At 40.5% G+C, this 27,909-nt stretch overlaps 2 protein-coding genes across 3 annotated transcripts; one reads left to right on the top strand and one right to left on the bottom strand.

Annotated features, from left to right (window-relative positions):
* Positions 1 to 533: 533 nt before the first annotated feature.
* Positions 534 to 6,798, top strand: pdia6 (protein disulfide isomerase family A, member 6). The gene is made up of 13 exons (XM_075458621.1): positions 534 to 642; positions 968 to 1,109; positions 1,467 to 1,524; positions 2,650 to 2,776; positions 3,035 to 3,132; positions 3,243 to 3,379; positions 3,620 to 3,734; positions 4,749 to 4,889; positions 5,129 to 5,213; positions 5,434 to 5,506; positions 5,592 to 5,750; positions 5,850 to 5,946; positions 6,178 to 6,798. Exons 1-13 carry the CDS (start codon positions 624 to 626, stop codon positions 6,247 to 6,249), a joined length of 1,323 nt encoding a protein of 440 aa, XP_075314736.1. The 5' UTR covers positions 534 to 623; the 3' UTR covers positions 6,250 to 6,798.
* On the bottom strand, positions 6,709 to 16,404 carry hpcal1 (hippocalcin-like 1). 2 transcript variants are annotated; one of them, XM_075458622.1, is made up of 4 exons: positions 16,087 to 16,404; positions 10,044 to 10,548; positions 8,283 to 8,388; positions 6,709 to 7,256 (listed from the first exon to the last, which is right to left on the bottom strand). In XM_075458622.1, the coding sequence occupies exons 2-4, from the start codon at positions 10,419 to 10,421 to the stop codon at positions 7,159 to 7,161; spliced, it is 582 nt and encodes a 193-aa protein (XP_075314737.1). In that variant the 5' UTR covers positions 10,422 to 10,548; positions 16,087 to 16,404; the 3' UTR covers positions 6,709 to 7,158. The 2 variants fall into 2 exon arrangements, with proteins under 2 accessions (XP_075314737.1, XP_075314738.1); XM_075458623.1 differs by having other exon boundaries at positions 10,044 to 10,542.
* Positions 16,405 to 27,909: the final 11,505 nt, after the last annotated feature.

Genomic DNA, 27,909 nt, shown 5'->3' with positions numbered 1-27,909 from the left:
AAACAAATCTTTCAAAATCCACTTTTTTATGTATTTTCATTCTATTGCTAGTTTTTGTGAAGTTTTCTGAATCTGTGTTCTGTTTTGTTGTTACTCTCCCTTTCGCTGAAAACTTTGCCTTTGTCTTGTGTTTTGTGAAATGTTAATGATGCCTTGTTTACCATTTTGTTGTATTTAAAAACATTGTCGTGTTTTCTGAAATGTGATTTTCACAGTCTTTAAAGAAACAGCTTAACTTTTCACGGCACATCTTCCATCAATGAAAAATAGGACATCTTGGGTTACAAGCCGATTTCACATATAGACAGCTCTACGCACACCCAAAAGCATCACATCATTACACCGTAAGAGTGAGTCATCCTTGTCATATCTTATCCTGTTGGTGCCATTACGTGCGTTTCTTCCTTTCTCCTCCAGCCCCTTTCCTCCTTTCCTCAGTGTACCAGTCCGTTTAACTACACGGCGCGTACTGATTGGTTGAAGCTCGGCATCTCCACTAGTGGACCAATCAGCGTAGGCCACGGTGAGATTTTTTTCTATGTACTTCTGAGTGAGAAAGAGCCGCGGCAGTCGTCTGTGTGTGTTGTTTCAACTGAGGAGGCAAGCTGAGCGAAGTGAGAATCATGAGACCGCTTTTACTTGGTGAGTGACAGCAAAAAGTGCCTTTCTACCTTTATGAAATATAATTCTTAGAGATATATTAATAGTTTATGCATGTGAATGGGTTTTAGCTACTATTGTTAGCTTCTGGGGCTAAGTTTTGCAAGAACAGGCCTCCGTTATCGTAGGATCAATGAATTAATAAACGAAGGGTTGTACCCATTTGTTCATGAATTAATATATATGCTCTATAAAAGTAGGTGTACGGTGTTCAGCAGCTGGTTTCTTTTGTTGTTGTTAAGAATGCATTGAACGTATTTGGCAGAGTTTGCTGAGGGACAGCTTTTGTCTTCATTTTGCCTTTCAGGAGTGCTGGGCTGCTCACTGGTCCTGTGTGTTCAGGCCTTATACTCATCCAGTGATGATGTTATTGAGCTCACACCTTCCAACTTCAACAGGGAGGTGATCCAGAGTGACAGCCTGTGGCTGGTTGAGTTTTATGCACCCTGGTGAGTATAACTGCTCAGTTTGAAACCAAGTTATGGTTCAGTTACCTTTTTTAAGTTCTTCCCTCTAATGAAACTTGTAAACTTGAAGTTAAGATCTAAACAGAGATATTAAACAGTTGAAAATAAGTTTTAATATAGATGGATACTCATAGTCGACATGCCTTAGATACAACTAGCTGATATGATTTGGAGTCATTTAGTTTTAAAGCTAACATAGTGTTGCCATCAAACTGTCTACCATCTCTCTTTAGAGCTTGAAAATTCAAATAAATTTTGAGTCCATGAGGGTTTATGTCCTTTATCTCTTTACATCGGTATGAATCGGATTCATCATTCATTCCTCTGTGTATCTCTCAGGTGTGGACACTGTAAAAGTCTTGTTCCAGAATGGAAGAAGGCTGCCACGGCCCTCAAGGTAAACAGAACATCAACGGTCATCTCGGAAGCAACGGCTGCCAAAATGTCAGATTTTTCACAGCACGGTTCCTGTGCTCAGTTTACAATGCAATCAACCCCAGAACATTTCAAGCTGTCACAGTGTTATAAACTTATTGTAGTCATGCGTTACACTGACCCTTTGAGAAATTAAGATGTATTTTGTTTTTTCTATGTGGAAGTCCATACGGGTTTGTAGTTGGTGCAAGTTGACAGCCAAGAAAAGATGATGTATGTACACAAGAGACATTTGTTTTACCCTCTTTTAAACAGTAATGTAGAAGAGCACATTTATAAGTACAAGTATTTAAGTGGTTCATCGCTATAACATGGTTCACTGTCAAACTTGGAGCGTCTGCTCTTGTCTGGCCTCTCCTCCAGTGTGACTTTTGTGCAGTTGTAGTAGCTATGTAGTAGCATCTGTGTCTTTTATTCAGTTTTATGGTTTGCAGGCATGTATTATGAAGGCGCAAAGGTCCAATTTATTTATATTGTACATTTGAAAATGACAACAGCTGACCAAAGTGCTATAAAGTCACGTGAAATGTACAGCCAAAACAACAAAGTAGTAGTCTCTGTGAATTGATCAAGAGTGATTACTTTTTTGTTAGACTACATGTTGTGTGGGTGTGTTCGGTTATTTTTTGAAGGAATATTTAATCTAATCTGCCTTCTAAAGACAACAGTATCGCAACCAAGGAAAAGGAGGGAGTTGAATGATTGTTACAGTTTAAAACAAAGACTGAAGCTAGGACATGATTATCAAGCTCAAGTGCCAGCTTTAATCCTCCTGAAAATGTTCATAAGTTTGTAGATCAACAGTATTATTCGCCACAATCGGATGTTAAACAAAGCACATAGTTACAGCAGGAAATATTCGCCTAAACGCGACTGTTTTTGTGGACAAATTCTGCAAATGAAAGAACGGCATCTCGCGTGCTTGTTTGTTGACATTCAGGCTGCTAAGTCTTCTTTTGTCAGCAGTCAAAACAACAGCCTGATGCACTGATTTGAAATTGGAATGCCAAGATGGCAAACTGAAAGCTGTTTGTGTTGTTTTTTTTTTTGTTTTTTTTTTGTTTTTTGTTTTTTTTTTTTTTTTCAGGGTGTCGTCAAGGTTGGTGCCGTTGATGCAGACCAGCACAAGTCGCTGGGAGGCCAGTATGGCGTCCGGGGTTTTCCCACCATCAAGATCTTTGGAGCTAACAAGAACAATCCACAGGAGTTCCAAGGTACAGATGAGAACCATTCAGACTTTTAAATGTGAAGTTTTTAGTGTAGTGCAATTCTCAGTTAACGTTGAATAGAAAGACTATTGTAATGAGATGTTGGAGAGAAAACATGTGCACTTCATTTTTTATTTCAAAATTGCTTGGTTGTGTTTTGGAAACCTAGATAGAAGTGATCAAGAGGAACTTTTCTTTGGGCATTCACTGAACGATGAGTAATTGTTAGTCATAGTAACTAAAACTTTGTCCTTCACACCTCAGGGGGACGCAGTAGTCAGGCCATCGTGGATGGAGCAATGAATGCTTTGCGCACTCTGGTGAAAGAGAGGCTGAGCGGTGGCTCCAGCTACAGCAAGCAGGTACAGGAAGCAGTGACACTGCGCAGCAGTTCTTATTTTCTAATTATGTCAAATTAGAAGGATAAAATAATTAGTTAGTGCTTTAAATAACACATAACTGCCCCTTGCAGAGCGGAGGTGGCAGCAGTGGTGGCAGCAAGAAGGATGTGGTTGAGCTCACAGATGACAACTTTGATAAGATGGTGCTGGACAGTGGGGAAGTGTGGTTGGTGGAGTTCTTCGCTCCCTGGTGTGGACACTGCAAGAAGTGAGTTTGGTAGCTTCCCCAGCGGGGTTGGGAACAGTAAGACCAACTCATTGTTGGAAACTATGCACTTTAATTGGGGCAGGTGCAAAAGAGATGGTTATTTCTGTCTCTGAGATTTCTCTTGCTGAACATATATTTGCAGCGTAGGACTATTTAATAACACTTGTTGGGCTTTCTTAACAGCAGCTGTATTATAGACATTTTGAAAGTATGATGGGACATTTTCTTCCTTCTCCACAGCCTGGAGCCTGAGTGGGCAGCTGCAGCCACGGCTGTCAAGGAGCAGACGAAGGGCAAAGTCCACCTCGGGGCTGTGGATGCTACTGTACACCAGGGCGTGTCCAGCCGCTATGGGGTGAGTAAAAACACACAAATGATTTGAAACTTTTGTGCTTGTTATGAAGGAACTTGAAAAAAGTGTATTTAAAAAAAAAAAAGAAAAAAAAAAAATCTGACAACAAAATGTAAAAAATATACAGCTACTTTATAGCAAAATTAGCTGTATATTTAGTTTCTGTCTATTTCCAGCATCAAAGAACGTTTTTATCATTAAAAATACTTTGCTTTAAAAGTAGTCACACAGTGAAGGAAGAAATAAATAATCCTAAAAAAAAAATGCATCTCTAATAGTATTTTATTCACATCGTAGCTCCCTCATCATAGTCGAATTGAAAGGTGCTGAGAGATTCCCACCCTTAAAATGTACACTATATTTACAGTATTTTCATTACCTTAAATTGCCATCAATCGGCAGTTCCCAGCGATGTACTGGAGACATGATTTTAATTTGTGCTTTCATCAAAGCCACTGGAGGTGTTGACCAAAGCTGTAACTTAACTTCAACATTTAGTTTGTTATCTTGTCACGCGTTACCGTATAACACATTAGTTCAGACTATAAACACAGCTCCGGAGGCCTTTTCACACAGTGGTTGTGCTTTATTGGCACAAAAAAAAATAGAAGAAGATCAGTATTGCATCAGCGTGTGCTCGTACACGACAAGCTGGCATCAGCCGAGCTAAGACGGCACCATTGTATAGAGTGACGAGCTCGGCATTGCCAGCTCTCCTAAACACACTGACTGATTTTGCCTTAGTGACTATCTCTCTTGCCGACTCGGGCCTTATCAGCAGCACATCAGCTTCAACCCTTATTCCTCTTACACACAGAACACAGTGAGCAGCAGAGGCACATCACTGCCAGCTTGTAGGTGATGTGGTGAGAGGGGCTACGGTTTTTGGGTCGCATTAGAAAAATAGGGATGAGTTTGCCTGATTAAGTACAACTTAAAGTCAAAAATGCATCTTCATTTCTTGCTCCACATCAGTCTGCTACAACTGAAATTCGAGGAATGCGTTTGTGTGTCTAGATCCGTGGATTTCCCACCATCAAGATTTTCCGCAAAGGCGAGGAGCCTGAGGACTACCAAGGAGGTCGCTCCCGTGGAGACATCATTGAGAAGGCTTTGGATCTGTTCTCTGACAACGCTCCTCCCCCTGAGGTGCTGGAGGTCAGTATCGGTCACGTATGAATGCACATCGTGCTGATGTAACATCTGGCAATAACGGTATAATTAACATATTCTAATGTATATTTAGTAATGATTAAATACGTGTTACAACAAAAAAAACTGCTACCCTGCCCAATCTTTTCTCCTAAGTTCATCCTTTGACCATCTTTGTATACAATAAGGGGCCGTGAATTAATATAAAGTGTTTTAAAATAAAGTGTTAAACTGTTTTTCATCAGATCCTCGGTGAAGACGTCCTGAAGAAGACCTGCGAGGACAGTCAGCTTTGCATAATCGGTGTCTTGCCACATATCTTGGATACAGGTGAGAAGAAGCAGAAACGCATCTGACTGTGTGAAATGTTGACCTCCTGTCAGTTTTAAACCGATTAGTTTTGTGCTTTATAACAAACAGTTTTTTGACCTGAGATGTAGAATCTGAGAAAAGTTTCATGTATCAAAAAGAGAGAGGGGGGGGTACTTTACACTCACACTCAAGGTAACAGTACCTTTGCTCATCATTTGCGAACTCTGTTTCTCAACAGGTGCAGCTGGAAGAAATGGTTACTTGGAAGTGATGACAAAGATGGCTGACAAGTACAAGAAGAAGATGTGGGGGTAAGGACTCAAGCAAAGTCGAGGATTATTACAGTGCTGGAATCAAAATTGGAGCTCGCTAATGGTCTGCTCTTCCTCTTGTCAGCTGGCTGTGGACTGAGGCAGGGGTTCAGATGGAGCTGGAGGCTGCTCTGGGTATCGGCGGCTTTGGGTATCCTGCCATGGCTGCCATCAACACGCGCAAGATGAAATTTGCTCTCATGAGGGGCTCCTTCAGTGAGACTGGTATTCATGAGTTCCTCAGGTAGGGGGCGCAGTTTGCCAGATTTTTTTCGAGCAATACAAGAAGAATCGATGCAAAAATAGGTTGAATGGTGGAACTCAATGTGGCTGATGTTTTCAGGGAGCTTTCTGTGGGCCGCGGCTCTACTGCCACGCTGGGAGGAAATGTCATGCCCAAGATTAACACTGCTGAACCCTGGGATGGCAAAGATGGACAGGTGAGTGGGGACATTGCAGTGTGTGCTCAAAGTCAACTTCTGTTTTCACACTGCTTCATAAGCTGGTTATTAAAAATGGGTTCACACTGAAAAACTGACTGAGGAACCGCTGCTAAATTGTTAAGATCCCAATATAGTCAGACTTGTAGGGTGGCCCTAGGAGGGTCAACCTATAAACAGGCTCCATCTTTGCTAACATCATGTCCTCATTCTTCTCCATGTCACCCTCAGCTTCCTGTGGAGGAGGAATACGACCTCAGCGACGTAGACCTGGATGAGGACTTTGATAAGGATGAGTTATGAGTCCTAACAGGGTAGGATCTGATCCAGGCCGGCATTGTTGGATCTGGTCTGGTCCTGCGCATCCCGCCTCCCCTCTCCTGTGGACGAATGGGAGGACTGGTTGCCCAGTTACTGAAATACTCCAGAAAAAGGCACATGAGAGACACCTGCAGTTTCTCACATCATCTTTCCGTCATGCAAAGACAGGAGGGAGGGGAGCGTGTGCGCAAACCTGCTGAACATTAGGCTGCATATTTATACAGCTGCCACCAGCTGAGGAGAGGACTGAGGAGATTCTGAATGTCACGTCATTCATTCTTTTTCAAACATTGTTTCCTCTTCTCTCTTCAGCTGCCTTCAAGCACCTATTTTAAGACGTGGACTTGATGTGACTAAACATGTGTTTCCTCTTTAAAACGGTGAAAAGAATCTTGGTGGGTTTGCGTCATGTCTGTGAGGACAAGGGGATACTGTGGGATTTCTTGTGTAGATTTTTCTTACACGACTTTATTTCAATTGTGTGAAACAAAATTACATTTTTGTTACAAAAATAAAAAGGAATAAAAACAATTGCAGCCTTCATATTCACATGAACTCACAATAAAAGAAAACACACAACACGAAGCACATGCAATATCAAACTTTTTAAGCTCCTGAACAAAACTAAGCCACAGTTCAACCGTTGAGTCAAATCAAATTCTCTTAATTATTTAATTAGTTTTCTCTTTGTGTAACATGATAGGAGTCTTAATACTTATAAGCATATAATCCAGTCAGTACAAATATACTGTATGGCACTTCACTCTTGGGAAACATTAAGTTGAAAGAGAAGGAGCAACACTTGGAAAAGGAGCGTACATCGATGTAAACATGGAGTTTGAAATGAAAGGGGGGGCAGGTGGTGATGTCGAGCAGCGTGCTTCTGTGTCCTCAGAACTGACGAGAGGCGCCCTGATCCGACTGCAGCAGTCTAACAATGGACGGGTCGCTCTTGGCACCTTTAATGAACTCCTCCAAAGACAATCTACCTGTGGAGCAGAGATCAAAAAGATTCCCCATAATTGGCAGCCAAACAGGAAGTGACTAATGCAACAACCACCCACAAAAAGCCTCTGATGTTCTTTGGGTCTCATGTAACGAATAAAATCACTGCTGCCCCAGATGAAACGGGACCTGCTCCATCTTTTAAAAAGCATTGACTTGAAAGGTGAACTTGCATCAGCCAGCAGGTGATGCTGCTGTGCAATACAAATGTAATTATGTGACTGATCTCTGTTATCAGTTTTGAAGTTAAATCAAAACAATGAAGCCTAATCGATAGAGACTAAAGAATTCCAGGATAACATGAAGCTATTTTTTTCTTTAAAAACAGAATCATTTCTAACCTCAAAGCCTCTGTGCATATGTGTGCTTAGGGTGCAAGGCACCGTCAACAACTTTTCCTCTGGTTAGCTTTATTTTTCCATGAATACCCCTCTAATATTTGATGAAAGGGTACAACATGAAACTGCTTTCTGTCACATGTCTGTAGAGGCTGAGCTTCGGTGGATTTACCCTCCTCTGCAGCTGCAGGTGTCTGCCCGGGACCTGTGATGTTGTAAAACCTGAGTCTGAGGCTCAGTCCGACCCTCAGCCTCTCTGGCCCTTCTGCTTCCAAACAAACTGCTGTGTGCCATGGGCGTAGCTCTAAATATCTGAGCTGTGACACGTCAAACGCATTCAGAGCAGTAAGACATGTCTCCTGGGTGTAACATCCCCTTCTCACACTAAATGCCAAACCGGGCAGCATCAGGGAGGATCAGCAGACTGATGCAAAACACAAAGACTTAATATTCTTGTGTGTCACATTTACATATACATCCCATTTTCCCCTGCATCTTATTCGCTAACCTCTCTAACAAGTATTCTATGGTGGATAGTGTGAAGAACTGTTATGACTCGTATCATTTTGACCGTTTATGTCAAAATGACATCTTTCATCTGTTCATCGTGGACAACCAGCATACCTACTAAACATAAACCCATGTGAAACACTAACATCGTGCCAGTCTTACCATCATTGTCAATGTCCATTTGTCTGAAGATCTTATCTGTCCTTTTCTCCGGTGTTGATTCATCCTCAGGCATCTTCATCACTGATGACACCATCTTGTAAATCGCCTGTTAAGGAGGATAATGGTGATTGCTGTGACGTGCCTATTGATCTTTTGGTTGTCTCTGTGAAGCCTTTCGGCAGTAAAGATTACAAATGACTGCTATCATCTGGCACATTTCTTCCATGTATTGTCTTGGCGCTCTGACCTGTTTTCTGTTGCTACCTGATAATGATGCAGCTCAGACGACTAAATCTCCCGCTGTTCGACTCGCAGTCAGTCGCCCCGAACAGGCTTATTGGAGACATGTCTACTTGTAAATTTTAGATTAAGCATTGGTTTCTGCAGAGGGGGACGTTTCGAGGGAAAACAGGAGAGCATTCTGCAGAGACAAAAGGTACTTTTGTGCTTTAATGTTGTTTTTGTCCAATATTGATATGGCGCCACAAGTCACTGAGCTCCCCATTTTGGAAGAGTAAATACGGTCGCAGCGATAAGAAAAAACAGCAAGGACAACCTGCCTGCACGATAGGGGATGGAAATATGTTGTGAAATCCCACCAGCAGACTCAGCCTAAAAACAGCCTCTGACAGTAAAGTAATAAAGCGAGAGTTTAAATTATTCCAAGATATCATGCTGATATTTGTATCCAAACATCTGCATGAAACAAGAACTCCCAACAAAGTTCCAGCTGCATTTGTTTGAATCTGGTCTTATATCAACTTCACACATTTAAGTTGGAAGTCACAAGAAAATATTTTTGTGGATATCACCCCTGAAATATGAAAGTATAGCCTAACTGTCTGCTTTTTACAATTTTCTTTACATTTTGTTGTCATTGTCGTCAACTAAATGAACATACCATGCAATGGGATGCAATTTTAGTTAATAATAAATAAACATATACTTGAATAGAATAAAATATATATACCTGCAGCATATATACTTACCGGCTTTAAATGATTTATTGTTTATGTTTTTATTGTTAAAAATAACAACTGTTGACTCGTTAAGGATACTTTTGATTTATAACTACACATAATCCATTTTAATATCATAATTAGTTCCCTGCTCTCTGTTTCTGTTTGTTAAACTCAAGGGTGTGTGGGGGTCTGACTGAATCAGACACAGCAGCTGTGGCTCCGAGTGTGGGTGCAAGCCTGAATCAGCTCTGCTGTCTGACCCAGCCTGTTTCTGGTGCTGCTGCTTTGATTTAGCACATTAAAATGACACCACAAAAGATACTAACCATTTACAGTATTTATTTATCTTAATTATTTATCTAATAGCCAGATGGATTAATTACACGGACGTATTTAGTCATCAAAGTGCTTGTTTATTTGTTCACTTAATATGAATTAAAATGGGATTTCATACATAAAAGCTCTAGGCTAATGGTCTGTATCTCAAGCTCTGAAGTAAGTAATCATTTACTTATTCTACAGCTCTTACATGTAATAGGTCGAGGTTTGAGTTCTAAAATGTGCTAACCTGATGACATTTTCTTTTTAATTGCTGGTTTTAGAACAGAAAATGGGAACCGAGTGTATGTTGCAGATTTGCATTTCTCACACATCATTGTTTCCTATAACCTACAATTTAGCGTCTGTATGTAAAGCAGAACTACTGTGAGAGTGTCCTCTGATCACATTTATACCTCAGATGACACGTACAGAGCATATACATATAAGAAATGAGTCATAAACCACGGTGTTTTCTTACCTGAACTATCTCCAGCATCTCTGCTCGGCTGATGTACCCATTCCCGTCCAGGTCGTACATGCTAAAGGCCCAGCGCAGCTTCTGTTCCAGCCCGCCACGAGATGTCACACTCAGAGCTATGATGAACTCTCTGAAATCAATGGTGGCGTCCCCGTTGGTGTCAAACGTGCGGAAGACGTGCTCGGCAAACTTTGAGGCGTCTCCGTAGGGGAAGAAGTTGGCATAGATCTTCTTGAACTCCTCCACAGTCAGGTGGCCTGTGGGGCAGTCCTTCAGGAAACCACGGTACCACTCCTGCAGCTCGTGATCGGTGAAATCTGTGTTTTCTCTCAGGTCATTCAGGACCTCGGGCCGCAGCTTGCTGTTCTGTTTCCCCATGACGCAGCACTTCCACAGGCAGGCAGGCAGGTAGCTGGGCTGGAGTCTCTACCTTCTCTTCTCACTTCTCCCCTCTCCCTGCGCTTTTGCTCTCTCCACGTCAACGTCTGCTCGGCTTCCTCTGCTCCTACAGGGGACCAACAACCCTCATTAATATCACTGTGTGAATTTCATAAATGATTCATGGTTTCAATTATTCCTCTTAGTTTTCAGCAGCATTTGGTAATAAAACTTGTGCTGTAGATTGTTCTCAAACAACCGAGCTGGGGTGGGGGAGTGGATATCTGGATATTTCAGACAGTTTCTGCACACTGGAAGCGAAAAAAATAGATTCAACCACTCAGATATGATCTGCAAGCTGTGTGTAAATACGTATATGTGTTGTGGGAGGCCACCGTGGTCTCCGTGGATACAGTATTACTTCTCTGGCACAGTGATAATTCATCGACCCTGCCCTGCATGGTGGAGGGACAAGTGTCCTGGGGCATTGTAATTCTTAATAAAGCCACTTTTCTAAAAGGTCAGGCTGATGCTGACTGCTGTTACTGAGAGGACCAGACGTTCACCTCGACAACAATCCCCTCCTTCATGGGAAAACAGACCATCTAACTGATTTTAAGTAGTTGGAATTTATTCACTGATTAAAAAGAAACACAAATGATGAAAAATACCAATGCAAACAAGGACACTAAAGCATTTGGCCACCTGGGCCTATTCACCCCTGGCTGCTCTGGTTTGTCTAAATTCTGTTCCCAAGGCTACATTATAGTCTACAAATTCAGCTTATTCATGTATGCAGGGGTATTCATGATTGGGGATATGAGGACGCATAAACACAACACATCCAAATCAAATATAATCATTAGACTGGAACTCTCGTACATAATAAAGCAGGCGCCGCTGTGTTTCAGCAAGCACAAAGGCTATTACACCTGCAGCAAGTAAAAGAAGTGTCAATGGTGACACTAACTTACTGGCTTTTTTTTTTTTTTTTTTTTTTTTATTACTATAATCCATCTAACATTTGAATTTCATAAGACACTTCAAAACAAGAAAAGGTTTTAACATGTTTCCCTGAAAGACAAAAGCAACAAGAATGGGTCGATAAAAGAAACCTGCCAAAACCTGAGCTCGTCTTTTATATGTATCTGGTAAAGTGTGAGTGGGTGGGACAGAAAAGAGAGATGTGTGGGGGTAGGGAGGAAGAAAGAATGGGAAAGTGTGACACATAGAAGAAAAACTATTTCCAGCTATACTGCATAAGCCGCTTTGCTAATACCAGAGGTTCAATTACACAATAACCGTCCTGAATCACACCTTCACTCCTCTGTGTTAGCTTTAATGAATTTGTGTGAGGGAGAGATGTATCAGAGCCCTCCGTTCCTCTGTTGCTGCCAGCACAACGATTCTATCTGGCAAAGAACAGATGAGAGCAATTTGGATGAGGTCCTTTCTGCACGCAGACATCCTCATTTCTTTTAATTGTCACACAAGTGTAATTTCCTGCAGTTTTATGAATCAAAGTCACACAGCGACAAGAGAGACGGGTTTGAGAAATAGCCGGTGACACGAGCTCTTCACAAAGCCGCCCAAGCTAATGAATGGAAAAGAAATAGATACACGCAGATGCAAAGCACATCAATATGATCAACCTCTTCTTCCAGTTTGGACATCATTCTTATTACAAGCGTTTATTGCTATCCCAAAAAAAATTCCTATCATAGTTCTGAGTTGTCACTTATTGATTCAGACTTCATTTTCAACCCGGAGAGTAAAAAATACTCAAAGTGTAATGATCTGTTTGATCAAAAGTTATATGACCAGAAGTCACGCAAAAGCTATCAACATACAGGCATCATACAGGAAGGCTCACAAAAGTCTAAAAAAAAACGAAAAAAAAAAACATCTAATGCATGTGAAAGCCTTTATAATAAGCACTGAGCAATAAACTATGTACTATATTTGGACACAGTTCAGATTGATGGCCACTCAGCCCCACAATATGTTTGTGGTGGCTCATCCAAAATCGAGGAGCAGTGCTGACCTCGACTCCATCTCGGGGCACATCGTGTCCGTTTCTTTTGTGTTATCTGGACGACAGCATAAATAACAGGCTGCCTCACAGGCCTGACCGTAGTGCTTCCTCTTTAACATACAACAGGATGAGGAAGTGGCGGCAGCTCCTCAGCTCTGGGTCGCGTGGACTTTTCCAGGACAGCTCAGTGTGCAGGCTGAGCAGGAACAGACATAAATAAGGGCGTTGCTATTTTATCCTCTCCAACACACAAAGCCACATGAAACCCTGCAGAGTCCAAGCTGGGAAAATGAAAAGTCCGCCCTGATTCAAGAGGGCTAAATTAAAACTGAAGCTCCTGGGGGAGGGGCTCAGAATTCGAGCAAAAGACATTGAAACAGTCGAGTCGAGATTCTATCAATGAGGCCTCAATAAACCAAAACATACTGACATGAAGCTGTAGTATAACACTAGTTTTTAGAGACCTGTTGCATGTGTGAACTTTATAAGGAGAGAGCCATTTGTTCTTTGGACACCTAATGAGGTCCGAGTTGTTAACAGCTGCTTTGTAATTGTTATTCTAACCACTTAAAAAATAATGTTGCAGGACCGCTGAAGTGATTCCTGCGGATCCAAGCTCTTTTTTTTTTTTTTAAACCTCCTGCAGGGCCTGTTTTTTTTCCCTCAGCACACATTTGCAGCGGCTGTGCATTTTGTGCTTACAAATATAAATGTTTCCTAATCATGCATACAGTTCTGTTGTCTTTTTCTTTTTTTTTTTTTTTGCATTTTGCAGCATAATATCAACGTCCCGATGACCTCCTTCTCAGACAAAATCCCGCTTCCCCTGTGTTAGAGGCTGGATTAAGTCCACAAGCTGAACGCAGTCTGTGAGCGCTGCTCGATACACAGCATCCCATCGAGATTGCCTTTCCAACATTCAGTGTTTGCAATTCCCCCTCGATTACACAGCAACAGTCTCTCTACTTGTCCCCAACCCCCACAGCCATCCCCGGGTCTGTTTGGTCAACTATTTCCAGTGGGTTCCCTGCCTAATGAGACTGTTGCAAGCATCGGGGCAGCATGTGTCCCCCTTCCCCAAGGCGACAGAGGGGTTCCTGTAAACCGCTGACCAGTTTCATTGCTGTTTGCCATTCCCACCTCATTTCCTGTGTGAAGCTGTCTCACAACAAAGAGAAATTCTATTTTTTTCCCCAGATGCTCATTACATCATGCACAGCAGAGGAGAAGTGTTGAAGGCTGTAAGAAAAAGGAGAGATAAAGGGTGATTATATTTAGATACTCTCAAGCATGAAACATCTCTTCTTTTGCCGGCACTCTCTATGTGTTTGGGAACGAGGAGACAAGTATGTGTAGTTTCGAAAGTTTAACGTCTCATATTCTGTCTTTACGTAGGATTTCAGCTCCCTTCAAAGTTTCTCGGTCTACTTTGTCACATTTCTTGTTCCATGATGCTTTATTTCTGGACAACGGGAAGGCCAGTCCTGTGCGTAGAGCTTTATTATTGCACAGAGCTGTGGTTTTTATTTGTTTATTTATCTATTTTTAATGTAATACAGACGGAATGTGGTTTGGCAACGTCTCGCTCAAATAAGTACGCGCGGAATGGCAGCATACCTTGCTCCAAAACCTGTGACATTTAACATTCGTGGTATCTTCTCAGCTGTGCACGTTAACCAGGCCACATGAGCTAAATGCCCTCCGTACCCTCACAGTTAAAGCAGGCTTTTGAGCTGTGTTCTGATAGCAGGATGGTCCCTCCCCTCTTTAGTTTGGAGGAGCACAGCATCCATCATTTCCCAAAAATAATTGCAAAGTTGGATTCGTCAGACCACAGGACAGTTTTGGAGTTCACCTCAGTCCATTTTAAACGAGCTAAGCTCAAGAGAGAACTTTTCTGGTTCTCTCAGATGCTCTTTTCATACCCCGTCATGCTATTGACCTGTTGGCAATTAACCTAATTAGCTGTGACCTGTTCCACAAAGATATTTGGGGCTTTTTAGCGCTAAGTTCCTTTTTTTAGCTGAACTTCTCTGTTTCAGTCTGTTCCAAACCTTTGTGAAATGCATAGCTGATGACAAATTCAAACCAAACATATCGAATAGAAAAAAATCAACAATTATATTTCAAATTTTTGACACCTGATGTGTTGTGTCTGAACTACTTTCCATCGCAGAGCTTAAATGACTTGAATTTTAATTTACATTGTACACATTGTCAAACATCAGGTTTTTTTAGATTCAACTGTTAGATAAAATATTATGCTTGACAATGTACTCTGGGGTCTCAGCTGGACCGTTTTAGACTTAAAGAGTAACTGATTGATGAAGAGAATAATAATAACCACAAAAATAATCATGAGGAAGTGAACCCTGCCCCTATTTTAAAATGTAAGAGTCATTACATCAACTATTTTCCTATCATCAATTTTGCATAATCACGAACAGAAAAGTGCTTTTTGCCATCCTCTCTTTGCGGCGTCTCTTTTTCCGTTTCAAACATGCAATCCAGTGGACATTTTTCCATTTTAGCAGCGGGCTCAGTGGACGAGCAGAGCAGCGCTGGAGCCCGAAGTGTTGTTCACCTCGGGCAAAAGACTGCATCAGGTGGATGAGGAGTCAGTCCAAGCGTATAAGCAAGAAAACGAGAAATGAAAAAGCTGCTTCGTGGCATGAACTCATGTCAGAGAAAATCACACGGCGGATCAGGATGAAGTCCCCTGACACACTAGTAGTCAAGGCAACAGGATAGTAGTGCTAAGGCTTATGAGAGGGAGGCAGTGTAACTATCAATCTGGGGCACGTACAGGGCAGGAGATATTTTAAGACTCTAGAAAAACAAGAAAAAAAATGTGTGTGTTTGTGTTAAAATGTTCGCAGTTGGCTTCAAATGCTGTTTTAAGCTGAAAGAGGCTACATTTTCACTCTGTTTAAGGTGATCCGCGATGTCTTTTACATGTAGACAAACTTTTACCATACTTATTTCACTTTTGTGTGCAGACAGTCTTCTTTAACAATGAGTTTGTCAGAATTATTGGATGAATACCACCTATATAGTGGTGTTGGTCTTTTTAATTTTACACCCTAACATACTGTACAATTATTCTCAAAGGTAAAAGTCTTATCATTATTAGTTATTGCTGATTATATTAGTCAAATAAAGACTTTGACAGGAGCACAAGAAATGCTTCTAAATTGTTACCTTTTTATCATCACAAGTGCTTGTAAATATCTACATTGACCACATTGTGGTATACAGTCTATTGAAGAAATTATTAAAGATATTGGGGCAATTATATTGCCCACACCCCCTTTTTTCTTCAAAAGCTGCACATTTACAGTGTTATCACATTATTACATGTGCCCAGGCTTTGTGTAAAGTATCTGTCCTGCTTTTGGAAAAACTACTGTCACCTAAAAATGTATTTTGAGCCTGCGAAAAACTGACAAATATTTTTAAACTGTTTAAATATACTTTCCAGTGTAGGTGCGATGTCTGGAATGGGTGTAGTCCGTCTAACACCCTCCTGTCTGTCTCGGAGAAACTGCCTCGCCAGTCCAGGATAACCCACTGAGACACAGCGGACTTCACAGTCCTACACTATGTTAGAATAAGCTCATACAAACTTACCTCTTTCGGGAGTCGTTTGTGGGTCTTCGGGCTGAAAAAGTCCCCTACTCTCACACTTTAAGGCGTCCCCGGCAGCCTAACTTGCCCGTTAACTTAACTGCCGTGCCTCAAAACTGATGAAACTGCAACACGGGGAAAAAACAAAAAAAACAACAAGATGCCTGAATGAGTCAGATGCTTTAATTTAAAGAAAGAAAAAACAATAATAAACGGCGTTTATAGGGGTAAGGTATCACTTTTTACTTAAGCTAGGTTTTTAGATCCGTACGTCCTGGCTCAAGTAGCTTTATCATTTAGTGGAAGATGTGGCACAGAACTCGGTTTTCATCTGACTCTACCAAATTACCACCAACGGGGTTTCCCTTTTCTTTGAAGACGATTGAATCTACTCCATGTGCCTGCTGAAGTCCTGCCCACAGTTGGTATCATATAGAAGTGTGAATGTCCATTAAAATGAACGTACCCAGAACTAAAATCGCGTTCTGTTGTAGCGTCCAGGTTTTAGTTTTTGGGTAATACACTACGAACCCCTATGCACAAAATGGATCCGTCCACACTCGCTGCTTCCATCGCAGAAACAGTGGAAAATTATCACTGGGGACTATTATTAGAGCAATATCTAAAATAAGCGGTTCTAATTTGAGGGAAAATCTTGAGAATCACAAACACAGTTTGGCAGTCGAGCAAACACACGTGTTAAAATACAGAAATAAACCGGAAAAGCAAAATCCCACGATATCGTTTAACAATAAGCAAATAATCTAAAAGCAAAGACTTTCTATGGACTTTCTTGTTATTTTCCAATCATTGAGATGTAAATATCAGATACATGTACATTTTTTCCCCCCAAACGTGTTTGTATAAATTCATATCCTTGTTGGACAATTATAGCATACAAAAATCAACCTTATTCAAGAATGTAACTTGTTCTTTCCAACAGAAGCCCATGTAACATTGTGGTATAAGTTGAACTACACTATCAGTAACTCCATTTCATCTATTTATAGTATTATTTTCCCCATATTTTTCCATACAAGTCTTCATCCATCAGCACCTATCATAATAACTGCTCTAGAGCATTTTCTAAAGTAACACTGTTGGCAGGATGGTGTGTATGTCAGTATTTCATTGAGTGGATAAATAATTAACTGTGAGTGTATATGTGTGTGTGTGTGTGTGTGTGTGTGTGTGTGTGTGTGTGTGTGTGTGTGTGTGTGTGTGTGTGTGTGTGTGTGTGTGTCCTCCTGAAGCCCGACACCTGTTTCTGTAAGCACATGGAGTGTTTATCTAGTCCTAAGAATGAGCACAATACAAATGGAGGGGGGATTCAAGGCAGTGATAAAGTGGCCTGAGGTTGGTTTTGTTGTTATGGCCAGTTTGAAACTCAATACTGACTCAAGCCTGGTATTGTTGAGGTAATGCAGATGACACGCTTGGAAAAGAGCTGCATTTTCCATTTGTCACAAGTATTAGGGACCAAACTGTGTGTGACAAAAATGAAATAAAACATAGCCTCTCATCAGATCAAATAGTTTTAAAACAGAACACTTTAAAAATCCCAAAACCCAAAGAAATTGAAACTTAAATTTAGAGGGGGCAAAGTGGTGTCCAACACATTTGAGTACATGAAAAACTATCAGTTCTCAGAATGAAGGTAACGATTGGACTCTGATGTTCAGTGGGATAAAATGTTTTCTTTGCATACTGAACACTTGCAGTAATGAAAATGGTTAAATGTGAAGATTTTAGATTTGACTGTAAGATTGTTCATGTAGTGTGAGTCATGGGAATCAAATCCTATTCAATTCAATGCAATCATATGCTAAAAAATCAAATTTACAACATTTTTGGCGGAAACTTCAATAGTATCAAATGGAGGAGATGTTGACAGAGATGTAATGATCCACTAGAGGCCACTACTAACCCTTCATTCTATCTGCAGTAGAGTTGATGGTTAGTTATAATGTAGGTAGGTCTCTCTCATGAAGCTATAACTCAGCTGATTGGTGGTCTTTATGGGAAGAGGTGGGTGGTAGGGGTGTTCACGGGGGCAGTCCCCTTCCAGCCAATTATCAAGGAGAACTGGCTGTTTAAACGTAGTGGTGCCATGCAGTGTCATCCGTTTGTATTGATTGCTTTTATAGTTTGTTCTATCCTTCTTCTGTTTTTTTTTTTTGGCCCACAGAAAGCCCTCTTCAGTCCACACAGATATGTGGAAATGAAAAAACAAGAGATGTTAAATCTACATGCACATATAGAAATGAGCTTCACACAAAAAATTAATTATCTCAGGCTTTCAAATAGAAAATAAAAATAAAAATAAAAAATAAAAATAAAAACAAAAACAAAAACAAAAATATATATATATATATATAGATATGTATATATATTGGTAAGGTAAGATAAACCTTTATTTGTCTCACAAGGGGAAATTCCAAAATAATACACCAGCAAAAGAGTAAAGAATACACTACTGATGTATATTCACATGACTATACACATGTACAAGTGTGTAAAGTGCACAGTGAACTAGAAAAATTGCAGTTTATGTTGCCTGTCACTGGAAGCATGGGGTGCAATGTTCATTGTACAGTCTGACAGCTGCAGGAAGCAGTGACCTGCAAAACCTCTCTGTCACACACTTTGGGTGGAGCAACCTGTCATGAAGGAGCTCTGCAGTGCAGTGAGTGCGTCTTGGAGGGGGTGGGAGTTTAATTTTCTAAGCATACTTGCTGGCAAAGTACTGGGATAAAATGTTTGAGGCTTTTTTTATTCAAGTACCAACCAGGGTAAATAAAATATTTCTGATGTTTGTTTTTTTTACCATTACCATTAGACAAACAGAAACATTCCTAAGTTTTCCTGAATTTACTTTTCATCTTCGAAAGAATTTAATTTCCTTCAAACAGACATTAAAACCATCAATGAAAATTGTCAGATAATTATTTTGGAACAAGCAGGCCTTTGGAATGAGTTTATCCGACACAAGTCATGTCATATTACTTCATGGAACTTCATATTGACTTTCCGTCCTTCCTCAGTTGAACATATGTACGTTTAACCTTCTGTATGATTTGTTTCAACCAACTGCCAGATATTGATTTTACTGTCCTTACATTAAACAGACTAAGGTGCATTGCTCTTATCCATAGTCTTCAGTAAATATTTAGAGAACATGTAAAGCTGAATGCAAGGTTTAACATGATTACGTTGCAGTTACATGACTCACATGGTATACTTTCAGCATTATCAAATCAATTCAATTTGGACTTTTATCAGACTACTATCTATGGAGTCCTGCATACATAGCTTTCATCAAAACGAGATATTATACAAAAAGTGAAGCATTTAAAAAGCATCTGTGTTGTGGTATGAGGCAGCAAATCCTTTAATGGTATGAATAGCAATTTGCTTTTTAATTTGATTTGATGAATACATTTGATACAGAAATAGATATTAATAGTGACTTTCACTGAGTTTTGCTGGACCTGCTGCAGTTTGCTTTCCATTTTGGGATTAGGACTGAAAATGTCATCATATGCTTGCTTCACTGAATCCACTGTCATTTTGACAAATCAGGCAGCACACTCAGGATTTGTTCTTTAATTTCTTTGAGGACATACAGGTGGATATCTCCAAAACTGCCTAGATTATTGTCCACCAGAAAGACCCCAGTTTGTGTAGCTGAACAGGTGTGCTTTTAAAGGATGATAACCAAATATGGAGCATTCCAGGTGTTTATTCTCACCATTTCTGTTTGCATGGACACCTCAGACTTCCAGTACAACTCAGAGTGCTGTCATCTGCAGAAATACTGAAATGAGTTGACTCACCTGATTTTGAACACGAGAGAGACAAGTGAGGAGGCTGTGGATTTAAGGAGAAATGGGGAGAGTGGTTTCCCTTACAGTCAGCTGATGGGGCAGCAGCATCAAATAATTGGATACAAACTAATAAAGAAAACTGGCTCAGTGCGTGAAAAACCGAGCGCTCCCGGCTGTTTTTAACCAATCAAGTTAGGGTGGAGGAATCCTACCTGTCAATCACAGCTTGTGCACACGCTGCTGAGCGTGAGTCTGCCCCCAGCTTGTGTGCGCTCACACTGGTGTGAACTCACGTGCACAACCTCGTCCAAAGGGGGGGAGGGGTTTGGGGGGCGATTCGGAGCTTGGTAGAGGTTGGGGGAGGGACCTGAAAGTTGTATCAGTTCGAATTTTCCGACTTTAGACTCGTAATTTTGAAAACCTGCCGACTGCAGCTTTAATACTGCAATATTATAACTTCACTTTGGGGATTACCAAAGTATTATTTACTTTCACTGCTTGTCTGTTTGCCTGTCTGTCAGGGTCTCTGTTTGTGGACAGGATTATGTAAAAAGGCCAAAAGAGCATGGCCATGATCAGAGCTGTTCAATTTAGGTATGGATCCAAATTAAGTTTTTTTTTTAAAAGAAAGTCCACTGACCTTAGCAGATGACTGCACTCTTTTGACTTCTCACCACTTTCAATGAATCACATCACTACTTGTAAAGGGTATTTAATCTACATTCAAGAACCTGACTCTGCAGCTCACAGTTTTACATTTAACACTGTGATCTTTTCAGGCATGCTCACTGTTCTCATCAACCTTTTCCAGCAGCTGCAGGGAGCTCAGACATGTTACTGTGCATTAACTGCCCAACATGAAGGTACAGAGGTTTAATGTTTGAAACCAGCTCGCTAATATGGTGCTGAATTTAGCAGCTGAAGCCAGGATTAAAACAGAGCTAAAGCGTATCTGCCAGGTGGCCGGAAACCTAACTCTGAAAAATGCTGTGGTTGCTCTGAATCTGTTGGTTGCGCAAATAGGCAAAAATCCCTTTTAAAAAGACAATAAAGGGCAATATTTTCATTTTGAACTAAAACAATTAAAATTAATAGAAACCAAGACGAAGAAAGCAGTTTTTCTTATGTGTCCAGTGAACACTGAAATCTGACAGAATTGAAAGATACCGCAATGAGCCGATATATATTCTGAAATATATGCAGACAGTTGCTAAATTTGTTTGGTACTGAAAGCTACAGTTTGACAAAAGCAGAAGGTGAAGGTCTTTTTATGTCTTTACTTGACAGCAACAGTGGAAAGAGACAGGAAATGATGGAGAAAGAAAGCCGAGAATGGCATGCAAAAAATGGTTTATGGTCAACCATAAATCCCACAGAGCTTTTCCTCCATCTCTGATTTCAGTTGTGACAGTCCACTTTATGAAAACACAGAAACATTTTGCATTGTGTTTTAACTCAATTGTGCAACCTTTGCAGATTTGCGTGTGCAAAATGTATTTGCATATTTGCAGGAACACCTCAACAATATTGAGTGAAAACGTGTTTAAATGTAATCAGGTTCATCTGTAATGTTACAAGTGAAAGGACACGATTACGCTGTAATCAGTCAAATCACATGTAACACAGATAAGCTACATGTGCTATAAAACTTGCAGCCTTCTTATCACTTTTGTTCTACTGCATTTTTTATTGCTCTGTGATGATAGTATCAGTGCTGAGCAGACTTTCTCAGAAGTTTCTAGCTGAAGTTACTGTAGGTGAGTTAATGAAAATGCTTTGATAGTGGTATTTTAGTTTGACTGCGTTTATTTGCCAACAATCATTCTGTACATGTTAATGTCTCAAACCGTCTGCTGATAACAACACACCACTGACTCCTGATACTTGATTTGTGTTGATAGCATCGAGTATGACTGCACCTGTTGATAGTTTTTGTTTTTTAAAATTAGATTAAACCCTGTTAATAATCCGTTATTGACAAAGAGATTTTTTTCATTTGATGGCTGCTAAGAATTGCTTAAACACTGAAAATTCATGAGCACCTCTTAAAAATATTGAAAATGTAATGAGTAATGTAATCAGATATGCAAATGATGGCACAGTTTTATGCCTCATATTTACCCAAAAGTCTCCTCTTTTGAAGTGCTCCGATCACCCGTGTGTCTCCCCAGTCAATGACTTATCATTATTTACCCTTCCTGGTTATGAAAGTCTGTACACATTGCAGATGATTACGTAGACAGTTAATGTGCTGTTTCGAGCATCTTCTAAAAATGGTCTGGTTAAACAATGTTTTAGTTGATTAGGATTAATTATTACCATCAGTTAAGCTTTCTTTTTTGACATGTTTTTATATCCTTAAGTAGAAATATTTCTACACTGTTGAACAATACAGAGACCAAACTGCCTGCTGGAACTTCCTTACTCCTTGATTAATGCAACAGGCTTTTGATTTATCTCTATAATAAATCCATAAACCGATTCTACATTGTACAGAACTCAGCTGCCAGACTTTTAACAAGAAACATGAAATATGACATGGTTAATTACACTGATTTTTGGCTTGCTTGAACTGGCTTAATGTATGTCTTTGAACTGATTTTAAGATTTTACTTTTCACGTTCAAGGCTCTTAATAGGCCTCCATAGTAGCTTAATATCTAATAACCTGGTTTTACACAGGACTAAAAAGTTGTGACTCACGCCAAACATTACAAACATATCAAATGTTGAAAGTGAGACATTTTACTATTTCATGAAAAAATAATAGCTCGTCTTGAATTTGACGGCCGCAACACAAATTTTAAAAGTTAGGTTGGAGCCAACAGAAGGTTGGAAAAGTAAGTGGTGTTTAAAATAAAACAGCTCAAGGAACACATCACAAGTATTTAGTTTAATTGGCAACAAGTCAATGGTATGACTGGGTATAAAAAGAGTACCTTAGGAAGGCAACATCTCTCACAAATAAAGAAGAGCATAGGTTTATCAATTTTTTGCAAAACTTCCCTTTGTGAGACAAAAAATGAGTGCCTATGGAACTGACAACTTGCATTGTTAAACACAAAATACAACAAAGAAGACTCAGGACTGTTGAGCAGCTCGAATCTTATATCGGACAAGAGTGGGACAACATTCATATTGCTGTATGAGATTTGCAAATTATTGCATTCTGTGTTTATATACATTTTTGCTTATGTGTCATAAGCAAGTCTTTGTGGTGGTACTCAGAGATCCTCTTGTGGAATACTCTTATTCAGGCCTGAAAAACTGGAGGTGAAATAGTTTTTTGCTGAGCCAAAGTTGAGGAATGATCTGATGGTTTTTCCTTACTTTATTTGATTTAGTTTACTTTCTGGATTTTATATCATAAAGCTTTTTCTAATTTGATTTATTCAATTTTTATCTAAAATTTCCATGCATTGTTTTATATTGCTTGTTGTTTGTATAATTATTGTTGTATTTACTGGTTTCCTCGAATTGATTGTTTTGTAAAGCACTTTGTAGCATAGGTTTTCAAATTGTTGTATAAATAAAGACAACTATTATCACTGCTGCAGTTGTTTGTGATGCTAAACCAAATTCAGGACATTCCAACACTGAAAATCCTAAAGTAGCATGGTAGCACTCACATAAAACTTTAGGACAAGTTTTTCTAATCTTAATTTTACCATTTTATTGCAGCCATATAAATAAAAGGAAATGCTTTAGCGTTGTGTCCTTTATCAGAGCATGAGAGAAATCTGGAGGTCGTGTTTACATTTATATGTAAAAATAAAATTAGATGGAAATTTATTTCAAGAGAACAATTCAAGGATTCATCAATCTCAATCTGTGATGGACCAACAACCTGTCCAGAGTGTGCGCCACCTCTCGCCCAATCGCAGTTGGGATGTGCTCCAGCACACCCATGGCCCACGAACTGGATTAATGGGGTCTAGAGAATGGATGGACAGATGGAATGTTGTATTAAATACAACTGTGAATTTCCTGTTGGCATAACCTATCAAAGTACATCAGTATCCAAACAAGGAATCCCTGATTTTGTGTGGTTGTTTCATACCCTTGACACTGTTGATATCAAAGTATAGATCTATGTTATAATATGTTTCCCATATGTATGGAAGGTTAGGAATTCACCATTTAGCATTTCTGAACTGGTACAACATAGTAAAACTATGCAGATGACACTCAGATCTACGTGTCACTGACGGCAGGAGAACACGGGCCTGTAGATACAATGGGCCTCATGCAAGAACCGTTCGTACGCGCAGATTTGTTCTTAAACCGTCCGTACGAGTGATTTAAGAGAATTTGCGCATTCACCAATCTTTTCATATTTTACGTTTTCTTTCAGGTACGAACAGAATTTACGAGTGATCCAGACCTGTCGTAGGAGTTTCGTAAAATAGTCCGCTGTTATCCAAATCAAGTTTGCTTGACTAATGGATTGTATATTTAATTACTTTGAAGAAAAAATATATAAATAAATATACATTATACCCCATAATTATGCTGACATTATTCTGTTTGACTTAAATTATGCACTAATTGAAGGTTCATTTGAATCTGTATATAACAAGGTCAATGGGAAGTGTAACCAGCGGCTGTCTTGCTACTTTTGGATGCTTTAGTGCGTCAGGCTCTTGAAGAGAGCGTGTGGAGACAGAGGAATGGCTGACATCGCGATTAAGATTGCCAAGGACTGTGCTGCTACAAATATGCAGCTTGCTAGAGCCACAACTCCAGAGAAAAACACGCCGATCAAACCCAATTCCACCACACGTCCAGGTCCTCACCACCCTTGGATTTTTGGCCACTGGAACCTTTCAGAGGGAGATTGGAGACAGATCGGGGGTGTCCCAGTCCTCTGTGGGTCATGCGCTCTCCTTGGTCATCAAAGCTCTCATCAGTTTATCACCCATGGTACATGAAATTCCCATACACCGCTGTCCAACAAGTACAAATTAAGAGGGACTTTCATGCCGTGGCTGGACTGCCAATCATAATTGGAGCACGGGACACATATACGCATCAAAGCACCCGTGCTGTCGTGGAGCGCACTGAGCTGAAGGCCAGGTGGGTGTGTCTTGATACAGCGGGGGGCAAACTGCTCTATAGCCCAGAGAAGGCATGCCAGATTAGCACAATATTGCCATGAACGAGGGTCTCCTACTACCTGAACCAGCACAGGCAGACCAGAAGGTGTGGTGCCAGAAGACCCCCCTCATGGACCACCCCATCAAAGTGCCATCATGATGAGGCAACAACTGATTGCACGGCTTTAGTTGCAGTCATTGAGCGCCTGCCCAGGGCGAGACTTTTTTTTTTAAGCCATTTTCATATCAAACCGTTTATTTTTTATTTCGGTGATATTACGAACTACAGGTGACACTGAATTAACATTAACTCGTAATTGCTTCCCATTTCTTCGCTTTAGCAGGTCCCGTAATTACATTACATTACATTACGGTCATTTTGCAGACGCTTTTAACCAAAGCGACTTACAATAAGTGCGTTCAACATCGGTAGGCAAAAGAACTTCAGGTCACAAGAAATCATAAGTGCATTTCCTTCCAATACCAAACAGCTAAGAGCAAAACTAGTGCTAGAGTAAGTGCGATAACCAACCAGCCTCTCACCAACTGCACACCAGTCACAGCGGGGTGGGGATGCAAACCCTGGTTCGGGTAGGGGAAGAAAGAAAAGAGGTAAGAAAAGCAGGAATGGGATGCAAACCCTGGTTCGGGTGGGGGAAGACATAAAAGAGGTAAGAAAAGCAGGAATGGGATGCAAACCCTGGTTCGGGTAGGGGAAGAAATAAAAGAGGTAAGAAAAGCAGGACTGGGATTCAAACCCTGGTTCGGGTAGGGGGTAATGAAAATATAGAGGGTGCCAGTGGTGGAGGAAACAATAAGTGCGTAAGGAACTAGGACGGCGCAGGTGCTGTCCTAAGAGGGCGGATCAGGGTAAGGCAAGGCAAGGCAAGGCAATTTTATTTATAGAGCACAATTCATACACAGGGCAATTCAAAGTGCTTTACAGCTACATAAAATCACAAGAAGGCAATAAAACCATTAAAAAGGAATACAAAAAATAAAAGAAAGAAATTAAAAAAGAAAGAAATTTAAAACCCATTAAAATAATCATTAAAGGAGCACTAGGTAGCATTTTCACCTAAAATTATAGCCTTCAGGAGTTTAACAAAGGTTAAACAAGTCAAAGGTAAGCGAATGAAGCCTGTCTCGCTCCCAAAAGGGGTCTGTATGCTGAAAATCCCATATGTAACTTCGGCAGGAGCGACCCGCTTCTGAAGTGTCGTGATGCGCGAGAAGAGTCGTTTGTGTTTACGGCACTTGGCTAGGTACTGTATGCTAGCTGTAGCTGTAGCTATGTGTTCGCTTGCGTTGAAGAGTCAACACCAAGCGTTTCATATTCTGCCTTTCACAGACTGAATATGAAACGTTCGATGTTGGCACTTCCCATCTTTGTGAAATTTCTCCAAGCGTGATCTTGTTCATCTACCATAGTGATCTGCGTTTTAGATCGTGAAGAGACAGGTGATGACGGTGCTCTAATTCCTCCTGAGTTCGAGACGTAGCCTAGCTTCAGAAATACACGGACTGACCTGATTAGAATAAGAATAGCGTTTTGATCCGAACAAGAATTGTTATCTACAAATGAAAATGGATTAATTTGTGATTGTAATCGGAATAGTGTAGAGCTAGTCTGCGTTTATTGCAGCGTGTGTTGGTAGTGCCTGCGCGCATCTGTCTAAGATGTAAGTTTTGTAAGTGTCTTCTAATACAAAGGAATCACTCCACGAATACACCATGATGAGGGAAGAATCCCATTCAAGATCAGCAACAGTCCATCCATACATCCATACATCCATTATCTGCCGCTTGTCCGGGGGTCGGGTCGCGGGGACAGCAGCCTGAGCAGAGACACCCAGACGAGCTGTCCCCGGCCACTTCCTCCAGCAACAGGATTATAGCATATTATCTTGAGTTCTCTCTACAGAAAATCTCTGATTATAGTATCTTACGTGGGCAGTCTACACTTGTGAATTAGATGACCTAACTGCACTGACTAAATAACACAACGGCAGCATTCGCCACGATGTTTAGTTAGTGGATGTGTATAATACAAAGGTGGGCATTTTTACGACAGTGTAGAATTTCAGTTTGACCAATAGAGATCGCTATACTGCCGCTAAACTACCTTGTATCCCTTTAAGTAATTAAAAAGTGAAGAGTGCAGATAAAATACTTTCAGGTGTCGTATGCACAGCTAAACAGAACTGTTTTCAGCCTGGATTTAAACATTGTCAGAGTTGAGGCCTGTCTCACATCTTCTGGAAGACTGTTCCAGATTTTAGGAGCATAAAACTGAAACGCAGCCTCACCTTGTTTAGTCCTGACTCTGGGCACCAGCAGGAGACCCCTCCCTGAGGTTCTCAGAGCCCGAGTTGGTTCATATGGCTCTAACATGTCAGAGATGTACTTTGGCGCTTGACCGTGAAGAGACTTGTACACAAGCAGAGCTGTTTTAAAGTCTATTCTCTGAGCGACAGGAAGCCAGTGCAGAGACCTGAGCACTGGACTAATATGGTTGTATTTCCTGGTTCTAGTCAGGACTCGAGCAGCAGCGTTCTGGATGTACTGCAGCTGTCTTATAGCCCGTTTAGAGAGCCCAGTGAGCAGGCCGTTACAGTAGTCTAACCTGCTGGAGACAAACGCATGGATCAGTCTCTCTAAGTCTGGTTTAGACACTATTCCTTTGATTCTGGCAATGGTTTTTAGATGGTAAAAAGCTGCTGATGTTACAGATTTAATGTGGCTGTTAAAGTTCAGGTCTGAGTCCAATATTACCCCGAGATTTCTAACTTGATAGTTAGGTTTTAGAGAGAGAGTCTCAAGGTGACTGATAACACTTTCTCTTTGTTTCTGTGGGCCACAGACAATGATTTCAGTTTTGTCTGAGTTTAGCTGGAGGAAATT

This window comes from Odontesthes bonariensis, chromosome 24, assembly GCF_027942865.1.
Source record: "Odontesthes bonariensis isolate fOdoBon6 chromosome 24, fOdoBon6.hap1, whole genome shotgun sequence".
NCBI lineage: Eukaryota > Metazoa > Chordata > Actinopteri > Atheriniformes > Atherinopsidae > Odontesthes > Odontesthes bonariensis.
Note: the sequence above shows the minus strand (reverse complement) of the source record. Positions and strands in the feature narration are given on the sequence as shown.

What these genes read in the sequence shown, in the direction of transcription:
- pdia6 (XM_075458621.1), top strand. An exon ending in GTTGAGTTTTATGCACCCTG is followed by an intron (nt 1,110 to 1,466) that starts GTGAGTATAACT and finishes TGTATCTCTCAG; the next exon opens with GTGTGGACACTGTAAAAGTC. An exon ending in GGGATGGCAAAGATGGACAG is followed by an intron (nt 5,947 to 6,177) that starts GTGAGTGGGGAC and finishes TGTCACCCTCAG; the next exon opens with CTTCCTGTGGAGGAGGAATA.
- hpcal1 (XM_075458622.1), bottom strand. Translation starts at nt 10,421, where the DNA reads ATGGGGAAACAGAACAGCAAGCTGCGGCCCGAGGTCCTGAATGACCTG. An exon ending in AGATGCTGGAGATAGTTCAG is followed by an intron (nt 8,389 to 10,043) that starts GTAAGAAAACAC and finishes CCTCCTTAACAG; the next exon opens with GCGATTTACAAGATGGTGTC. An exon ending in AATGGACATTGACAATGATG is followed by an intron (nt 7,257 to 8,282) that starts GTAAGACTGGCA and finishes TCTGCTCCACAG; the next exon opens with GTAGATTGTCTTTGGAGGAG.